At 36.2% G+C, this 18129-nt stretch overlaps 1 protein-coding gene across 1 annotated transcript in view; it reads right to left on the bottom strand.

Moving 5' to 3' along the window:
- Positions 1-18129, bottom strand: part of PRTG (protogenin) — a 138424-nt gene that overhangs the window by 55859 nt on the left and 64436 nt on the right. The window contains exons 5-11 of the mRNA XM_017881334.1: positions 16478-16615; positions 16067-16225; positions 10859-11018; positions 9392-9639; positions 6750-6914; positions 4591-4896; positions 3654-3842 (exon numbers count right to left, since the gene is read on the bottom strand). Of these exons, the coding sequence (XP_017736823.1) occupies positions 3654-3842; positions 4591-4896; positions 6750-6914; positions 9392-9639; positions 10859-11018; positions 16067-16225; positions 16478-16615 (1365 nt within the window). The remainder of the gene's footprint in view (positions 1-3653; positions 3843-4590; positions 4897-6749; positions 6915-9391; positions 9640-10858; positions 11019-16066; positions 16226-16477; positions 16616-18129) is intronic.

The following is an 18129-nucleotide window of genomic DNA, read 5'->3' as shown; positions in this document are numbered from 1 at the left end:
TCTGTTACACCTTTTACGTAGTACTACAATGTCTCAGAAAATATTTGAAAATGCTTGTTAAATGAATTGAAATATGTAAGTTCATTCATCTTTTCTTTCTTCCAGAAACAAAGAACTGTGTGTATTACCAAGGAGAGTATGTCCCAATAATATACTTTTAAATTGAAAACTTAATTATCACAAGTAAAATAAAAGATGTGTATAAAGGCATCAGAAAGGGGATTAGTATGAAAATGAAATTTTGAGACACTAGTTTGTTACTCAAATTGACACTGAATCAGCAAAAAGAAGCATTTAAATTTCATTTCCAGGCCTACTTAGCAAATCTAGCTCCACTTAGAGTATCTTTAATGTGCAAAAGCTCAGTGAAAGCAAGTCTTCACCATGCAAGACACAGATAGGATTCCCTTAACCTCATGCCCCCCAGACACATCACTCTCTGTTAAACAGGCAGCTACCGCCAGATGCTCTCACTAAAAATGGTCACAGATGGTCAGTTGTCCAGTTAACAGAACATACTCCCCTCCCAATATTCAAAAGTAAGAAGGAAAGGATAGCTGCTAACACTTGCCTGCTTAGTGAGTTAAACGTATTTGACTGCTCTAAGTTTGGCAAGGCCCCAACACTGACTTTCTAGGAAAGTAAGACTAGACCATAGAGGTCTCAAGATTAAAAGGCACCTTAAAGGTGATGCAGTCAACAGCTGCACAATGCTTGAATACACAACTGCATCTCTGCTAGTCAGCCATTCCAGCCTTGACTTGGTAGCTCCAGGGGTGCGGAACCTGCTGTCTAACAAGAAAGTCTCTACAGCTGCGAGAGGTCTCTGTTATCCTGAACTGCAATCAGTCCAACCACTCAATCTAATTCCACAGTCAGGAAACATGCAGCTATTTTAATAGACATAGTATACTGACAAAATAATTTCCCAGTTGATGAATTAGAAGTGATTTTAAATGGATTCACCTCAAATAGCATACACAGTGGATTTCACAACATAAAAACAAGGGCAGTAATATATGATTTAATTTTAAAACAGAAAATAAAAGTTTTGAAAGTTGACTATAGTTCAGAGATGATTTAAAAAGTTTAACAAAGATCAATGGGTCTTCCTCATTATAAATAAAAACACACATGCGTTGTATGTATATATATGTATGTATGTATGTATCTGTAGAAAATTTTGAAGAATTAATGGCCAAAGTTTTAATAAAATGTCTCTCTAAACTTTTCACAACCCAATTTTTTTCTAATAAATTAGTCACCTATTGAGAATAAGCTCCCTGTGATGTATAAGAGCATGCTAAGAATGTATTTTTTTGTATCTTCTATATATTCATATTTTCTTTAACAGAAAATGAGAAGTAGTAAGCTTGATCTATGATTCTTCATCAACAATTGTCCCAAATCATGTTTCTTATATAATAACTAAGCAAAATTTTCTTGTATCAATAATACGCAGGGAAAGGGACAGAGAAGCCGTAACTAGGAATAAATGTTGCTGGCTTCAGTGGCAGTAGGTTGGGCTAATGTCATCTCAGTATCAATGGCTTAAGGAAGGTGGAACATAAGTAATTTCTCCTCATCATTTATAAAAATGTGTGACAGGCTGGACATGGTGGCTCACGCCTGTAATCCCAACACTTTGGGAGGCTGAGGTGGGTGGATCACCTGAGGTTGGGAGTTCAAGACCAGCCTGACCAACATGGAGAAATCCCGTCTCTACTAAAAATACAAAATTCGCTGGGTGTGGTGGAACATGCCTGTGATCCCAGCTACTTGGGAGGCTGAGGCAGGAGAATCGCTTGAACCTGGAAGCAGAGGTTGTGGTGAGCTGATATCGTGCCATTGCACTTCAGCCTGGGCAACAAGAGTGAAACTCCGTCACACACACACACCACACACACAAAAAAGAAAGAAAAAAAAGAAAAGAAAAAACTGTGTGACAGAGATCAATAGTGAAACTTATTTAACCGAATGCAGATTAAATTAAAAACCAACATAATGAGATTATAAGCAAAATACCATCTGGAAAACTGCATAGAACCACAGAATGAAGTTCTGTGTCCCTGCATCTGAAAACAGTCTCCCACCACTGCTTCTTACTGTGCAGACTCAAATCCAATGCTGCTTTCACAGCCTGTGCTACCTTGAGGCCAGGGAAGCACACGGAGAAGCCCACGGTTGGACTGCTGAGCCTACCTCCCCTCACCTTCACAGGGCAGTCTGTGAAAGGAAAAGCCAGAGTGCTTTGTAAAATCCTAATATGTCCAGAAGGTGTAACAATTCAGTAGGTATTTAGCAGATTGGTCATCATAATTAAAGGGACTGCTTTGTACTTAAGGGTAAAAATCTACTTATGAGCAACAAATAGCTAAGTGTACACTTTATATCTTGATGAGTTTATATCAGTTTATATCTACTTTTTTTTTTTTTTTTTTTTTTTGAGACAGAGTCTTGCACTGTCACCCAGGCTGGAGTGTAGTGGCATGATCTTGGCTCATTTCAAGCTCTGCCCAGGTTCAAGCTATTCTGCCCCAGCCTCCCAAGTAGCTGGAAATACAGGCGCATGCCACCATGCTCAGTTAATTCTTGTATTTTTTTAGTAGAGATGGGGTTTCACCATGTTGGCCAGGCTTGTCTTGAACTCCCGACCTCAAGAGATCCACCCGTACTGGCCTCCCAGAGCGCTGGGATTACAGGCGTGAGCCACCATATCCGGCCCACGTATTCATTTTAGATACACATTACTTTCTACTAAACATGCTTACATCATGAAATTCCTTTCACTCTACAAAGATAGGAAGACTAGGGAATAAAACTGTGTCTTTCAGAACACTGATGAACTCAATCACAAAGTTAAGTGCTTTTTCCCAGTGTTCCTGGGTTACAGCTATATAAATATTCAGTTATTTTATACCTAATTCATAATTATATAGCAATTATATAGCACTCTCAGGCACATTTTAATTGAAACTTAACCACTGAATATTATTTGGTGATATCCCTGTTCTTTTTTTTTTTTTTTTTTTGAGACAGAGTCTTGCTCTGTCGCCCAGGCTGGAGTGCAGTGGCCGGATCTCAGCTCACTGCAAGCTCTGCCTCCCGGGTTTATGCCATTCTCCTGCCTCAGCCTCCCGAGTAGCTGGGACTACAGGTGCCCGCCACTTCGCCCGGCTAGTTTCTTGTATTTTTTAGTAGAGACAGGGTTTCACCATGTTAGCCAGGATGGTCTCGATCTCCTGACCTCGTGATCCGCCCGTCTAGGCCTCCCAAAGTGCTGGGATTACAGGCTTGAGCCACCGCGCCCGGCCGATATCCCTGTTCTAATTCCTATTCTACATCCGCCATACACTCACAATAATTGATCAGGAACTCAATCTATCAGAAGTGAACTCCACAAAGGAAAGCAGATTTGCAGAGCTGGACAAAGACAGAAAGATACAATGGCTGCCTGATATTTTGCCACTGGACTCACAATGGTAAGTCAAAGACCAATCACTGGCTTCGGCAGTAGCATATACACACTGACACAGTAAAATCAATTCTTTTCTTTGTACCATTAAGTCAGTTCTGCTTTCTATTCAATAATTTTTTTCCCAGTTGGTCAGAGAGGAAGGAAAAAGGGAAAAGCACAGTACAAACTCACTCACCTAAGCCACTGAGAGTATAGAGTAGGTCCTTGGTATCCAAGAAAATGGGCCCATTCTCCTGCTGCCCTTCTTCCTTGTAGTACAGCTTGTAGCCCTGAATAGCAGCCGTGTCCTCTACATCTTGCTGCCACCTCACAGAAATGGTGGTACAGTTCAGAGGCTCCAAATGCAACTCTGGAGACTTAGGGGCTAGTAAAATTCATCAGAAAATGTATGTATAAACAACCCAACATCCACATAAAGACACAGAATAGGGTAGTTCTCTCAGTTTTAAACAAACAATTACCAAAAGTTTCAATCCAATCATTATACCATAACCTAACTTTCCAAATTTCACAATATTAAACTTCGAGATCAAAATTTAAAATATGTAAAATACTATCTTAAAAAGACCAAGATATCTAAATAATAATGATATCTAGATATTTAATTTTTTTTTCAAAGGGGCAATAAATATTTTCTAATTTTGGCCATCCATTACTCCTCTGTGATATAGAGAACAGGCACTCTTGTCAGTCAATTAACAAGAAAACCAGTCATGTTACATTCCACATTAGTAAAACAGAAGAGTCTAGAATTTTGCAGTCCTACAGTCTTTCTACTGAACTAAGGATTTTAAAAATATATGGCAATAATATTAATTAGGCTTCTATGAATATCTTACTTTGGAGACTCAGTTTGATTTGTACTGATCTGTCCACGAGAGATTTGCTAAGCAAACTAACAGCGCAACCAAAAAGTTTACACACAAATAAACTCTATGCAAAAGCAACCACTTAATAAAAAGTTTAATTTTGTTCCATTAAGTCCATCACCTACAGAATATTTTATTTATAAAACAAAATTTAAAAAATATAAACATAATTTCGAAAAGAAAAACTTGATTCAAAAGTAAAAATACTGTATTATCTTTTCTCAACGGTCTTCAGAAATTCACCTTTCATGCTTGTAGCTTTGGGCGTCCTATGTGACGTCCATACTGATGACTCTCCCAGCCCCACTCTGGTGGCAGCAGTAATCCGAACCAGGTAGACACTGTCAGATTTCAGGCCTTCCAAAAGGTACTCATGCGTGGTCCCCGGGAGCTCCAGAACTTGGATGGAATTCTCAGTACTTAGGCGGAAAGACAAGCGATACAGCACCACTTGGCCCCGCCGATATTTGGCAGGGATTGGCAGCCAGGAGATGAGAATATCAGTGGGACTTCGACTTGTCAAACTAATTTCAGGAGGTCTCAGGGGAACTAGTCATAGAAGAAAACAGGTTGTTTATGAATATTTAGAATTGAATTGCCACTTAGCACACCAGTAACTGCATTCTGTTAATTAGCGACATATAATAAAGAAGAGACACTTACGGCCCTAGCAGAGGTTTTCAGTGAAACAGAGAATAAACCAGAAAACAGAAGAAAAAATAACGAGGGAGGGTTAAGTGTGTGGAACAAAGAATATAAGATATTCTTCACTGTGGTTGTGACTGTTTTGTTGCTGTTTGGAATGAATATGAGAATGTTTGATATTCATACAAAATATGAGAATACTTCTCAAATAATCCCACCAAAGGGGCTTTGAAACAAGGGAGAGTCAATTATACAAGGGTGGGGAAGCCTAGGATTCTACAGTTATAACCGAGCAAATCATATTTTGAAGTGTAAGAGTTGCATCTTAAAAATTAATGTGAATTTTGTATTCCTAATTACAACATATGTTGTTTAATATAAAAGTTTTCCTCCAAACATTTTAATAACACTGGCATTTCAGGAAAATGAGTCAAATACAGTGACAGGTGGTCTAATACTAAGAGTTCAGATGGGTTCTAGAGTTAGCTTCTCTGTGTCTGAATCCTTGTTCTACCATGTATGACTCTGTGATCTTGGTCAAATTAACTTCTCTGTATCCGGGTTTCTTCAGACACAAAAAGAAGAAAATAATAATAGCTCCTTTTACAGTGTTTCCCTGCTATATACTAAGACTCACTTTCTTCAAGGATATAGAGGGACAACAGACCTCACAAACCAAAAAAAAAAAAAAAGTCTATCTTTATTAGCCTGCTTTTCACCTTAGACATGCATAACAGAGGTTAATAGTAACCAGGTAACTAGAGATGTCATATATACTGCAGCTCACTCTGAAGTGGAATAGGCTCTTAAATGAAAACTAAAATTTGGATTCAGTATCCACACAAGTGAACCTTTTTTCACTTAGTCTAAGTCTGATTTTATAAACACCCAAATAAGTGGCATTATAAAGATATAATAAGAGATCTGGGACTAAATGAACAAAAAGGAGATTTGGGGATTATTTACACAAAAACATTTTAAAACTAAGAGCAGATCATTACTTGAGGATAAAACATTTGCTAAGGGAGAACAGTATGATTAAGCATATATTAAGTAATTCCCTTTCACATTGCAGGATCCTAAGAAAGGTCTTCTAGAGACTCTGGAAAGACAGATCCCTCCTTTTACAATATGATATAAAGACTGAGAGGAGGAGAATCAGTTCTCTAGGGCTATCTTAATGGATGAAATTTCCCACCATTATAAGAATAATATGAAGGTCTGGCGTTCCGTAAAAGAACTACAACTCAATTTTCAACCCGTGGTTAGGAAACAAGTTGAAGAAGTAACATTTTCCCCCTTAAGGAGTATAAGCATACTGTATTTAATCAACAGGTACTAAGTGCTAAGAATTTTTTGACAGGTGACAAGTTGTATAAAGTCCAAGTTTTAGAAGTCCAGTACCTTTGGCCCTCAGTCACTACACACACTCAATATGTAATGGTCATTACAGTTATTCATGCCTAGAAAAACTCACATTTTGTTCTATTCAGTACAAAAAAGTTTGCAACATATTTACAAGTTAAACTAGGAACCTCTGAAGAAATACAATGGGAATGTAAGAATTTTATTATTGAATTTTATATTCTGAAAGTGCTCTTTATCCTTACCATGCTATGAGATTTTGAATGGCAAATTTAACATACCTGTTTTTTAACGAAAAAGAATATATTTTCTTTAAAACACATTTCTTCACTGAAATTGACAAAAGCATACGAACATTCATAATGAAATGATCTAGAATCATGTTTTCTTACCATCCTCTAGAGTATTCTGTGTCACGTGGTCCGACATCTGGCTGGCTCCCATTGGCATATACGCTACAATGTAGAAAGTATAATTGCTGGCAGGCTCTAAGTCATCAATAATATAATGAGTTGTGTCATTTCCGATGACTACTTGATACTCTTCATTATTTAAACCTAAATTAAAGAATCCATGTTTTATTTTTTTTTATTTTTTATTTTTTATTTTTATTTTTTTTTTTGAGACGGAGTCTTGCTCTGTCGCCCGGGCTGGAGTGCAGTGGCCAGATCTCAGCTCACTGCAAGCTCCGCCTCCCGGGTTCACGCCATTCTCCTGCCTCAGCCTCCCAAGTAGCTGGGACTACAGGCGCCTGCCACCTCACTCGGCTAGTTTTTTTTTTGTATTTTTAGTAGAGACGGGGTTTCATTTTGTTGGCTAGGATGGTCTCAATCTCCTGACCTCGTGATTCGCCCGTCTCGGCCTCCCAAAGTGCTGGGATTACAGGCTTGAGCCACCGCGCCCGGCTAAACCTAAATTAAAGAATCCATGTTTTAAAATGACAGATACTCAAAATAAAATAAACAAGACCATTTTCCTGCACTGTGAAACACTGGTCCTTGGGTCTAATCTCAATCTCTTCCACACCCCTTTACAAAATGTGAACAGGAAGGTCTTTATTTTCTAAAAGTAACCATATTTTGCTACAAATTTCTAGAGGACTTTTTTTCCTGAATAAATCAAACTGAAAAGAATTCATCTTCTCCAAACTTCATTTACCATCTAGTCAAAACCCATAGCAGAGACAATGTACAGTAGCAACATAACAGAGCTTAACACAACAGAATATTGTAATCCATAACAGTGTAAACTTGACTTGCTTCAACTCATGGTGGTTTTTTGTTCTTTTTTTTCCTTTTAAACATAAATGGAGAGACAGTAGGGAATGCAAGGGCTCCACTCTTTAGAAAACAAACCAAACCAAAAGTTGTCCTGCAAAAGAGCTCATTTTGCCCCTCGAGATTCTATTAAATTTGACTGACATAAGTTGTTCTTTTATTTATAATACTGAGGGCAAAAAACTGGGAGTCACAGAATGTGCCTCAAAATGCTTTCTCCCACAGTGAGTTGTTTTTTTTTTAAGAGAAAAAAAGTCTCAGCAACTCTTAATCAAATATGCATGGCAAGGTATAGAAGAGGATTTGTCTTTGTAGGATTTAATTCCTACAGAGCAAACCTGTAAAGTGGAACAAGAGCATTGGCAGCCACTATGCTTTGCTAACAATTCCCAGTAAACGCATGTCAACTTAATCAAATCTCTCTAAAGACGGAGTCCCTTCTCCCCACACTGGATTTACAAACAAAACAGAAGGCAAATTCCAGTATTAAGTTTTCCCACATTTCTGAATTAACTTGATAGCATTTTAATTAGACAAGATTACAGGCATTTCACAACAGACTGGCTAATGGCTTGTTAATTAGGAGCCGCATAGTACGATTTCTGACCTACCAAACAAGGTCCTTGAGTTCGAATTAAAAGCCTTGTTCCGTTCCTGAATAGACCACTGAGCCGCATGTGGAGGCTCTAATGAAACAACCATAATAGGGAACAAGAGTGGTCCCCACCAAAACCAGCATTCCTTTTACCTTCATAAATCACTAAAAGGGAATTAACATACTCCAGCATGCTCAGTTATCAGACTTTCATTCTTCTTGCTTCCATGACCCCTGATTTACATTCAAAATATTCCTTTTCAAAACCCTACTTCAAAGTACAAAAAACAAATAGCAGCAGCAACAACAAACCACCTGTTTCTATGGATAATTTTATTATATCCCCATCCTTAGGTGTTTGAATTTGTTTTAACGTATATTCCATAAAAGCTAAGCTGTTTAAGCATAGAACTGAAATTTCTAAGCCTTTACCATGGTTTCCATGAAAAATCAATAGAGAAATTTCTAGGATTTATCAGTAGTTTCTCTTTTTCCTCTAAGATATTTGCTGAAAGTAAAATATAAGAAAAATTTTTAAATCTCTAAAATAGAACCAATAATTCTGAATAAAAATTTTAAGACACATTTGATTTCTACTTTTATATGATGAGATAGGAGTAAAGAATGTCCTGTTCAATTTTCAGAGGGTTCTATGTGATTTCAGAAAACATTCATAATATACAAAATATTTAAAATATACAAAATCAAAAATATGGGGAATTTGACAATGTTTACTTTCTCCCTTAAAAATAATAAAAAATATACATAGTTTATTATTTTACTCAAGTCACACCACTATGACTAATGTAACTGCATACTTAAATTGGAATATTAAGTCTCAGTTAAGGAATTTATGCCTTGTCTGGAAAGAAATTCATAAGTATACCACTTTGTAACTTCTAAGCAGGCAGTGATGCTTTGTATTAGCTGGTAACTGTTTCTAAACAGAAAAATCTTCAACTATACTTACATATACAAAGTACACAACAACATGAAATTTAGAAAACAATAAATACAAAGATGATAGATTATTTTATTAAAGAAGATAAATGCCACAGAATTTCAAAAATATTTTGTGGATTATGTAAGGCATTATTCGTACTGAAAACAAATCCTTGACAGCAAGGAGTACTTAAAAATAAGCCCTCCTAATATTACTTACCTTCTGCTTTCATGTAATGTACAGAATAGGCGATGACTTTGTCTGAATTATAAAGTGGCCTCTCCCAAGCTAAAAGAATGGCTGAGCTTGACATGGTTTCAGCATGTACATTATAGGGAGCACTGGGTCTGTCTTCTGACATCACTACAGTCAGTCTGGCTCTAGATAAAATAGATCCTTGGCTATTCTCAGCCATGCACTGATAAATAGCATCATCTTCAGGAATAATCTGGTTAATTACCAATTTACTGGGGAAAGAAAAAAAAATATTTCCATGAAAAATTCTAAGAATGAATTCAAACTAAAGTTTAGCTATTGCTAAATATACTCTCATTTTATTTTAAAATTCAAATTAAAATCAAGCATTTGTAGAACCCTGCAGTAACTATGTGGAATCCTGGAGACTTTTTGGTGTGTTTGTGTTTTTGTCATTTTCTTTTTTGTGGTTGTTGTTTTAAAGAGACAGGGTCTCACTCTGTAAACCAGGCTGAAGTGCAGTGTCACAGTCACAGCTCACTACAGTACCAAATTCCTGGGCTCAAATAATCCTTTCGCCCTCTTGACTCATCCTCCTGAGTAGCTGGGACTCCGGACATGTGTAATTTTTAAATTTTGTAATTTTTGTGTACAGACAAGGTCTCACTATGTTGCCCAGGTTGGTCTTAAAACTCCTGGGCTCAAGTGATCTTCCCACCTTGGCCTCCCAAAGCACTGGGATTACTGGCAAAAGCCACCATGCCTGGCTTATATAGTCTCATTTCAGATGATAAAAGTTACTGACCTCCCAAAATAAACTATGTAATCTGTCCCAGTGAAAAATATTCTACATTACTCATTTTTGAGTCTGCATTAGAATTTGTGATATTCAAATGCTCTTTGCTTTAGGTAACAACTTATTTTTTTAAATGTGGCTCTTATTAAGAATTTATATTACTTGAATAGCATCTAATTTACAGAATATTTTAATGTGCACATAAAATTCAGGTCAACAAAAATGTTTTAAGTTTTGTTCAACACAAATGAGAATGTTACAATAATTCGTATTTATGCTAATAAAAATGAATTCTTGAAATCATTAACTATGGAGAAATTATTAGAGAATTATTTCTTCTAATTTTCTCATTGTTTGGAAGAAGGAACTAAGACCCCAAAGAGCTAATATGCTTTCTTGCGGTAACTTAACTAGTGGCTTAACAGCACGAGAACCCTGGAGTTTGGCGAACTGTGTAACATTCATTTTATTATCACCTACCACTTTCATGATCCATGTATAAAATACCCATGAGTATTTAGTATAGCACATGTATAACATGCTAATGTTATAAATCTTAATTTCTTAGTTTAGTTTCATTTTGTTAATAACTATCAAGATAATTTAGGTATTTGATATAATTATAACCATTTCACATAAAAATTACGAAAGCCATTATGTCATATATAAAATGGTAGCAAAGTGACACAGCCTACCTGTTGTACATTTTAATTCTACCATTTGAATGTATCTTCCTTCCATTTTTCAACCATGACATCTTGGGAGAGGGGATTCCTTCTGCCTGACACACAAATCGAGCAGTGCCAGCTCGAGGCCTTGTTAAACTTTCTGGCCATTCAACAAATGAAGGAGGAGCTATTTTTAAAGAAAAAAACGAAATATTTCTGTGATCCTAATAGGAATGATGTAAAGAGTCAAGGAAGAAAACAGTAAATGAAACAAGTCCCATTCCTGAAGATGGCTGACACGCTGAGCTCCTATCTACATCTTCACACATCACTCCAGGTGCCTTTTCTTGGCACTGCTCAGTGTTCACTTTTTCCACGATTTCCCTATTCAGAGCATCTATAAAGACACATTTAAAATATATGTGCCTATCATNTTTTGTATTTTTAGTAGAGACGGGGTTTCATTTTTTTGGCTAGGATGGTCTCAATCTCCTGACCTCGTGATTCGCCCGTCTCGGCCTCCCAAAGTGCTGGGATTACAGGCTTGAGCCACCGCGCCCGGCTAAACCTAAATTAAAGAATCCATGTTTTAAAATGACAGATACTCAAAATAAAATAAACAAGACCATTTTCCTGCACTGTGAAACACTGGTCCTTGGGTCTAATCTCAATCTCTTCCACACCCCTTTACAAAATGTGAACAGGAAGGTCTTTATTTTCTAAAAGTAACCATATTTTGCTACAAATTTCTAGAGGACTTTTTTTCCTGAATAAATCAAACTGAAAAGAATTCATCTTCTCCAAACTTCATTTACCATCTAGTCAAAACCCATAGCAGAGACAATGTACAGTAGCAACATAACAGAGCTTAACACAACAGAATATTGTAATCCATAACAGTGTAAACTTGACTTGCTTCAACTCATGGTGGTTTTTTGTTCTTTTTTTTCCTTTTAAACATAAATGGAGAGACAGTAGGGAATGCAAGGGCTCCACTCTTTAGAAAAACAAACCAAACCAAAAGTTGTCCTGCAAAAGAGCTCATTTTGCCCCTCGAGATTCTATTAAATTTGACTGACATAAGTTGTTCTTTTATTTATAATACTGAGGGCAAAAAACTGGGAGTCACAGAATGTGCCTCAAAATGCTTTCTCCCACAGTGAGTTGTTTTTTTTTTAAGAGAAAAAAAGTCTCAGCAACTCTTAATCAAATATGCATGGCAAGGTATAGAAGAGGATTTGTCTTTGTAGGATTTAATTCCTACAGAGCAAACCTGTAAAGTGGAACAAGAGCATTGGCAGCCACTATGCTTTGCTAACAATTCCCAGTAAACGCATGTCAACTTAATCAAATCTCTCTAAAGACGGAGTCCCTTCTCCCCACACTGGATTTACAAACAAAACAGAAGGCAAATTCCAGTATTAAGTTTTCCCACATTTCTGAATTAACTTGATAGCATTTTAATTAGACAAGATTACAGGCATTTCACAACAGACTGGCTAATGGCTTGTTAATTAGGAGCCGCATAGTACGATTTCTGACCTACCAAACAAGGTCCTTGAGTTCGAATTAAAAAGCCTTGTTCCGTTCCTGAATAGACCACTGAGCCGCATGTGGAGGCTCTAATGAAACAACCATAATAGGGAACAAGAGTGGTCCCCACCAAAACCAGCATTCCTTTTACCTTCATAAATCACTAAAAAGGGAATTAACATACTCCAGCATGCTCAGTTATCAGACTTTCATTCTTCTTGCTTCCATGACCCCTGATTTACATTCAAAATATTCCTTTTCAAAACCCTACTTCAAAGTACAAAAAACAAATAGCAGCAGCAACAACAAACCACCTGTTTCTATGGATAATTTTATTATATCCCCATCCTTAGGTGTTTGAATTTGTTTTTAACGTATATTCCATAAAAGCTAAGCTGTTTAAGCATAGAACTGAAATTTCTAAGCCTTTACCATGGTTTCCATGAAAAATCAATAGAGAAATTTCTAGGATTTATCAGTAGTTTCTCTTTTGCCTCTAAGATATTTGCTGAAAGTAAAATATAAGAAAATTTTAAATCTCTAAAATAGAACCAATAATTCTGAATAAAATTTTAAGACACATTTGATTTCTACTTTTATATGATGAGATAGGAGTAAAGAATGTCCTGTTCAATTTTCAGAGGGTTCTATGTGATTTCAGAAAACATTCATAATATACAAAATATTTAAAATATACAAAATCAAAATATGGGGAATTTGACAATGTTTACTTTCTCCCTTAAAATAATAAAAAATATACATAGTTTATTATTTTACTCAAGTCACACCACTATGACTAATGTAACTGCATACTTAAATTGGAATATTAAGTCTCAGTTAAGGAATTTATGCCTTGTCTGGAAAGAAATTCATAAGTATACCACTTTGTAACTTCTAAGCAGGCAGTGATGCTTTGTATTAGCTGGTAACTGTTTCTAAACAGAAAATCTTCAACTATACTTACATATACAAAGTACACAACAACATGAAATTTAGAAAACAATAAATACAAAGATGATAGATTATTTTATTAAAGAAGATAAATGCCACAGAATTTCAAAATATTTTGTGGATTATGTAAGGCATTATTCGTACTGAAAACAAATCCTTGACAGCAAGGAGTACTTAAAATAAGCCCTCCTAATATTACTTACCTTCTGCTTTCATGTAATGTACAGAATAGGCGATGACTTTGTCTGAATTATAAAGTGGCCTCTCCCAAGCTAAAAGAATGGCTGAGCTTGACATGGTTTCAGCATGTACATTATAGGGAGCACTGGGTCTGTCTTCTGACATCACTACAGTCAGTCTGGCTCTAGATAAAATAGATCCTTGGCTATTCTCAGCCATGCACTGATAAATAGCATCATCTTCAGGAATAATCTGGTTAATTACCAATTTACTGGGGAAAGAAAAAAAAATATTTCCATGAAAATTCTAAGAATGAATTCAAACTAAAGTTTAGCTATTGCTAAATATACTCTCATTTTATTTTAAAATTCAAATTAAAATCAAGCATTTGTAGAACCCTGCAGTAACTATGTGGAATCCTGGAGACTTTTGGTGTGTTTGTGTTTTGTCATTTTCTTTTTTGTGGTTGTTGTTTTAAAGAGACAGGGTCTCACTCTGTAAACCAGGCTGAAGTGCAGTGTCACAGTCACAGCTCACTACAGTACCAAATTCCTGGGCTCAAATAATCCTTTCGCCCTCTTGACTCATCCTCCTGAGTAGCTGGGACTCCGGACATGTGTAATTTTAAATTTTGTAATTTTGTGTACAGACAAGGTCTCACTATGTTGCCCAGGTTGGTCTTAAAACTCCTGGGCTCAAGTGATCTTCCCACCTTGGCCTCCCAAAGCACTGGGATTACTGGCAAAAGCCACCATGCCTGGCTTATATAGTCTCATTTCAGATGATAAAAGTTACTGACCTCCCAAAATAAACTATGTAATCTGTCCCAGTGAAAATATTCTACATTACTCATTTTGAGTCTGCATTAGAATTTGTGATATTCAAATGCTCTTTGCTTTAGGTAACAACTTATTTTTTTAAATGTGGCTCTTATTAAGAATTTATATTACTTGAATAGCATCTAATTTACAGAATATTTTAATGTGCACATAAAATTCAGGTCAACAAAATGTTTTAAGTTTTGTTCAACACAAATGAGAATGTTACAATAATTCGTATTTATGCTAATAAAATGAATTCTTGAAATCATTAACTATGGAGAAATTATTAGAGAATTATTTCTTCTAATTTTCTCATTGTTTGGAAGAAGGAACTAAGACCCCAAAGAGCTAATATGCTTTCTTGCGGTAACTTAACTAGTGGCTTAACAGCACGAGAACCCTGGAGTTTGGCGAACTGTGTAACATTCATTTTATTATCACCTACCACTTTCATGATCCATGTATAAAATACCCATGAGTATTTAGTATAGCACATGTATGACATGCTAATGTTATAAATCTTAATTTCTTAGTTTAGTTTCATTTTGTTAATAACTATCAAGATAATTTAGGTATTTGATATAATTATAACCATTTCACATAAAATTACGAAAGCCATTATGTCATATATAAAATGGTAGCAAAGTGACACAGCCTACCTGTTGTACATTTTAATTCTACCATTTGAATGTATCTTCCTTCCATTTTCAACCATGACATCTTGGGAGAGGGGATTCCTTCTGCCTGACACACAAATCGAGCAGTGCCAGCTCGAGGCCTTGTTAAACTTTCTGGCCATTCAACAAATGAAGGAGGAGCTATTTTAAAGAAAAAAACGAAATATTTCTGTGATCCTAATAGGAATGATGTAAAGAGTCAAGGAAGAAAACAGTAAATGAAACAAGTCCCATTCCTGAAGATGGCTGACACGCTGAGCTCCTATCTACATCTTCACACATCACTCCAGGTGCCTTTTCTTGGCACTGCTCAGTGTTCACTTTTTCCACGATTTCCCTATTCAGAGCATCTATAAAGACACATTTAAAATATATGTGCCTATCATCCTTCTTAACTAAGAACAACATATTGCCACTTGCGAATGCAGTGCAAGTGGCTATAATCAAGAGATTACAATTTTTTTTTTTTTTTTTTTTTTTTTTTTGAGACGGAGTCTTGCTCTGCCGCCCAGGCTGGAGTGCAGTGGCCGGCTCTCAGCTCACTGCAAGCTCCGCCTCCCGGGTTCACGCCATTCTCCTGTCTCAGCCTCCCGAGTAGCTGGGACTACAGGCGCCTGCCTCGTCGCCCGGCTAGTTTTTTGTATTTTTTAGTAGAGACGGGGTTTCACCGTATTAGCCAGGATGGTCTCGATCTCCTGACCTCGTGATCCGCCCGTCTCGGCCTCCCAAAGTGCTGGGATTACAGGCTTGAGCCACGGCGCCCGGCCAAGATTACAATTTTAAATTGGCAAATAGGTACATGGATATGTGTGTAGGTGTGATGGAGATAGAAGAGAAGCTTAAAGAAGAAGAAACATAAAGGTATGCACGTAAACAGAATGGTGACCTCAGAATGATTCTACAGTTATATTTTAACATAAATATTTATTTTTTTCCTGAAATTCATTGTTGGATTACAATACTTCATATCAATGCTACAAAGCTCAAGAAAGACAGAAGTAAGCTATGAATGAGATAAAATGGCAGACGTTAAAATGTAAGATTCCCCTGATTGCAGAATGAAAGGAACATACCTAATACAGTTAAAGTTGCCATAGCAACTGTAAAGTTGCGTGTGCCAGGGGTAGTGGCCCGACAAACATATACTCCAGCATGTTGTAGCCTGACATCAGATATCATGAGATTACCATTTCCAAGTACCCGAGTATTAAAGACATCAATGGATTTGTGATCTATTTCAAGGAGAATACTTCAGTTAAAACAATGTAACAGATAATCTGAAATTATGTCAAAAGACCACTATCCAAGCAATCAATCATGGAAAGTATAAAATTAAGTATAAAATTCTCTAAAAGGCAAAAAATTAAGACATTCAATAGCCAAACTTGTGTTTTTGTATATAAAATAAACATCTTACAAATTTCATTAGAATGAACAAAAGTTGAGGAAAATACTTTTGTTTTGTTTTTCCTGAGAATTCTTACCAAGGCGGCTCCAAGAAATGATTGGTTTGGGATTTCCTGTGGCCATGCATTCCAAAACTACAGTCTGATGAAGAGATGCTGTTATGTTCTGTGGACCTGCTATAATTGTTGGTGTGTGGAAGGATTTAGACTCCTTAGCTTTCGGGAGGAAAAGACAGAATACAAAAATAAATTATAAATAAGATATAATAAGTGAAATTAGTAGGACATTTATCCTTATCACTCACTTTTTTTTTTTTTTTTTTTAGGCGGAGTTTCACTCTTGTTGCCCAGGCTGGAGTGCAATGGCACGATCTCGGCTCACCGCAACCTCCACCTCCGAGGTTCAAGCAATTCTCCTGCCTCAGTCTCCCTAGTAGCTGGGATTATAGGCATGTGCCACCAGGCCCAGCTAATTTTGCATTTTTAGTAGAGACGGGGTTTCTCCATGTTGGTCAGGCTGGTCTCGAACTCCTGACCTCAGGTGATCCACCCGCCTCGGCCTCCCAAAGTGCTGGGATTACAGGCGTGAGCCACTGTGCCCGGCCTTTATCACTCACTTTTCTCTTTTTAAAACAACTTTATTGAGATATAACTCACATACGATACAATTCATCCATTTGAAGTATATAATTTAGTGGTTTTTAGAGTTTTCAGAGTTGTACAACTACTACCACAATTAATTTTAGAACATGTTTATCACTCTCCAAAACAATCCCAAACCCATTAGCGGTCACTCTCAATCTCTTCTTCTCTCCACAGCCTAGTAACCACTAATCTACTTTTAGTCTCTCTGGATTTGCCTATTCTAGACATTTCATATAAATGGAACCATATATTATGTGGTCTTTTGTGAATGGCTTCTTTTCACTTAGCATAATGTTCTCAAGGTTCACCCACATTGTTACATGTATAAGTACTTCATTCCTTTTTACTGAGCAACATATATCATTGTATAGATAGAACACATTTTATTTATCCATCAGTTGATGGACATTTAGATTATCTTCCATATCATTACTTTTAATTGAGGTTCAACCATTCACTTATTTATATAGTTTAATTATCTAAAATTTATTTACCTAAAACTAAAGCATAGCATTAAATACATAACTTCAGCCTCTTAATGTTTTTCAAAATTTCTTCTTTTACAGCCTTAAAGGATCTGTTAGAAACCAGTATCTCTTGTGAAGAGTAAACACTTATGTGAAGTTCAACAATGTCTTCAGTCCAGGTCTTCTTCCACTACATTTAAATAAACTTAACCTTTAAAATAAAAACTATCATCTATTGCATTTTAAGGAAATATCTATTTCTTTATATGCATCTCTCTAGTTTCCCTTCTACCTATATTAATGTATGGTAAAATACATAAAATTGTGTTCGCTTAATATTAACAATGATAATTTTTGCATTGAGACTGAGGATATTTTTTAACTTTTATTTTTGTATTTTAAAAAATTGTTTAATATAGAAGTTTTATATTTTCTATTTTCATAAACATTACTTTTTATAAAATGCACGTATCATTTTTACAAATGCAAATTACGGTATTTCTTTAAATGACAAGCAAAATAATACAACTAGAAACAAACATATCTTTTTCCACAATAGGCAATTCTGGTAGAAATGGATGACTGTTATTCTCTTTTTTGTGCCTTCTGTATTTTACA

Source organism: Rhinopithecus bieti, unplaced genomic scaffold, assembly GCF_001698545.2.
Source record: "Rhinopithecus bieti isolate Rb0 unplaced genomic scaffold, ASM169854v2 scaffold_1106, whole genome shotgun sequence".
NCBI classification, from domain to species: Eukaryota; Metazoa; Chordata; class Mammalia; order Primates; family Cercopithecidae; genus Rhinopithecus; species Rhinopithecus bieti.
This window is presented reverse-complemented; position numbering and strand designations above follow the sequence as displayed.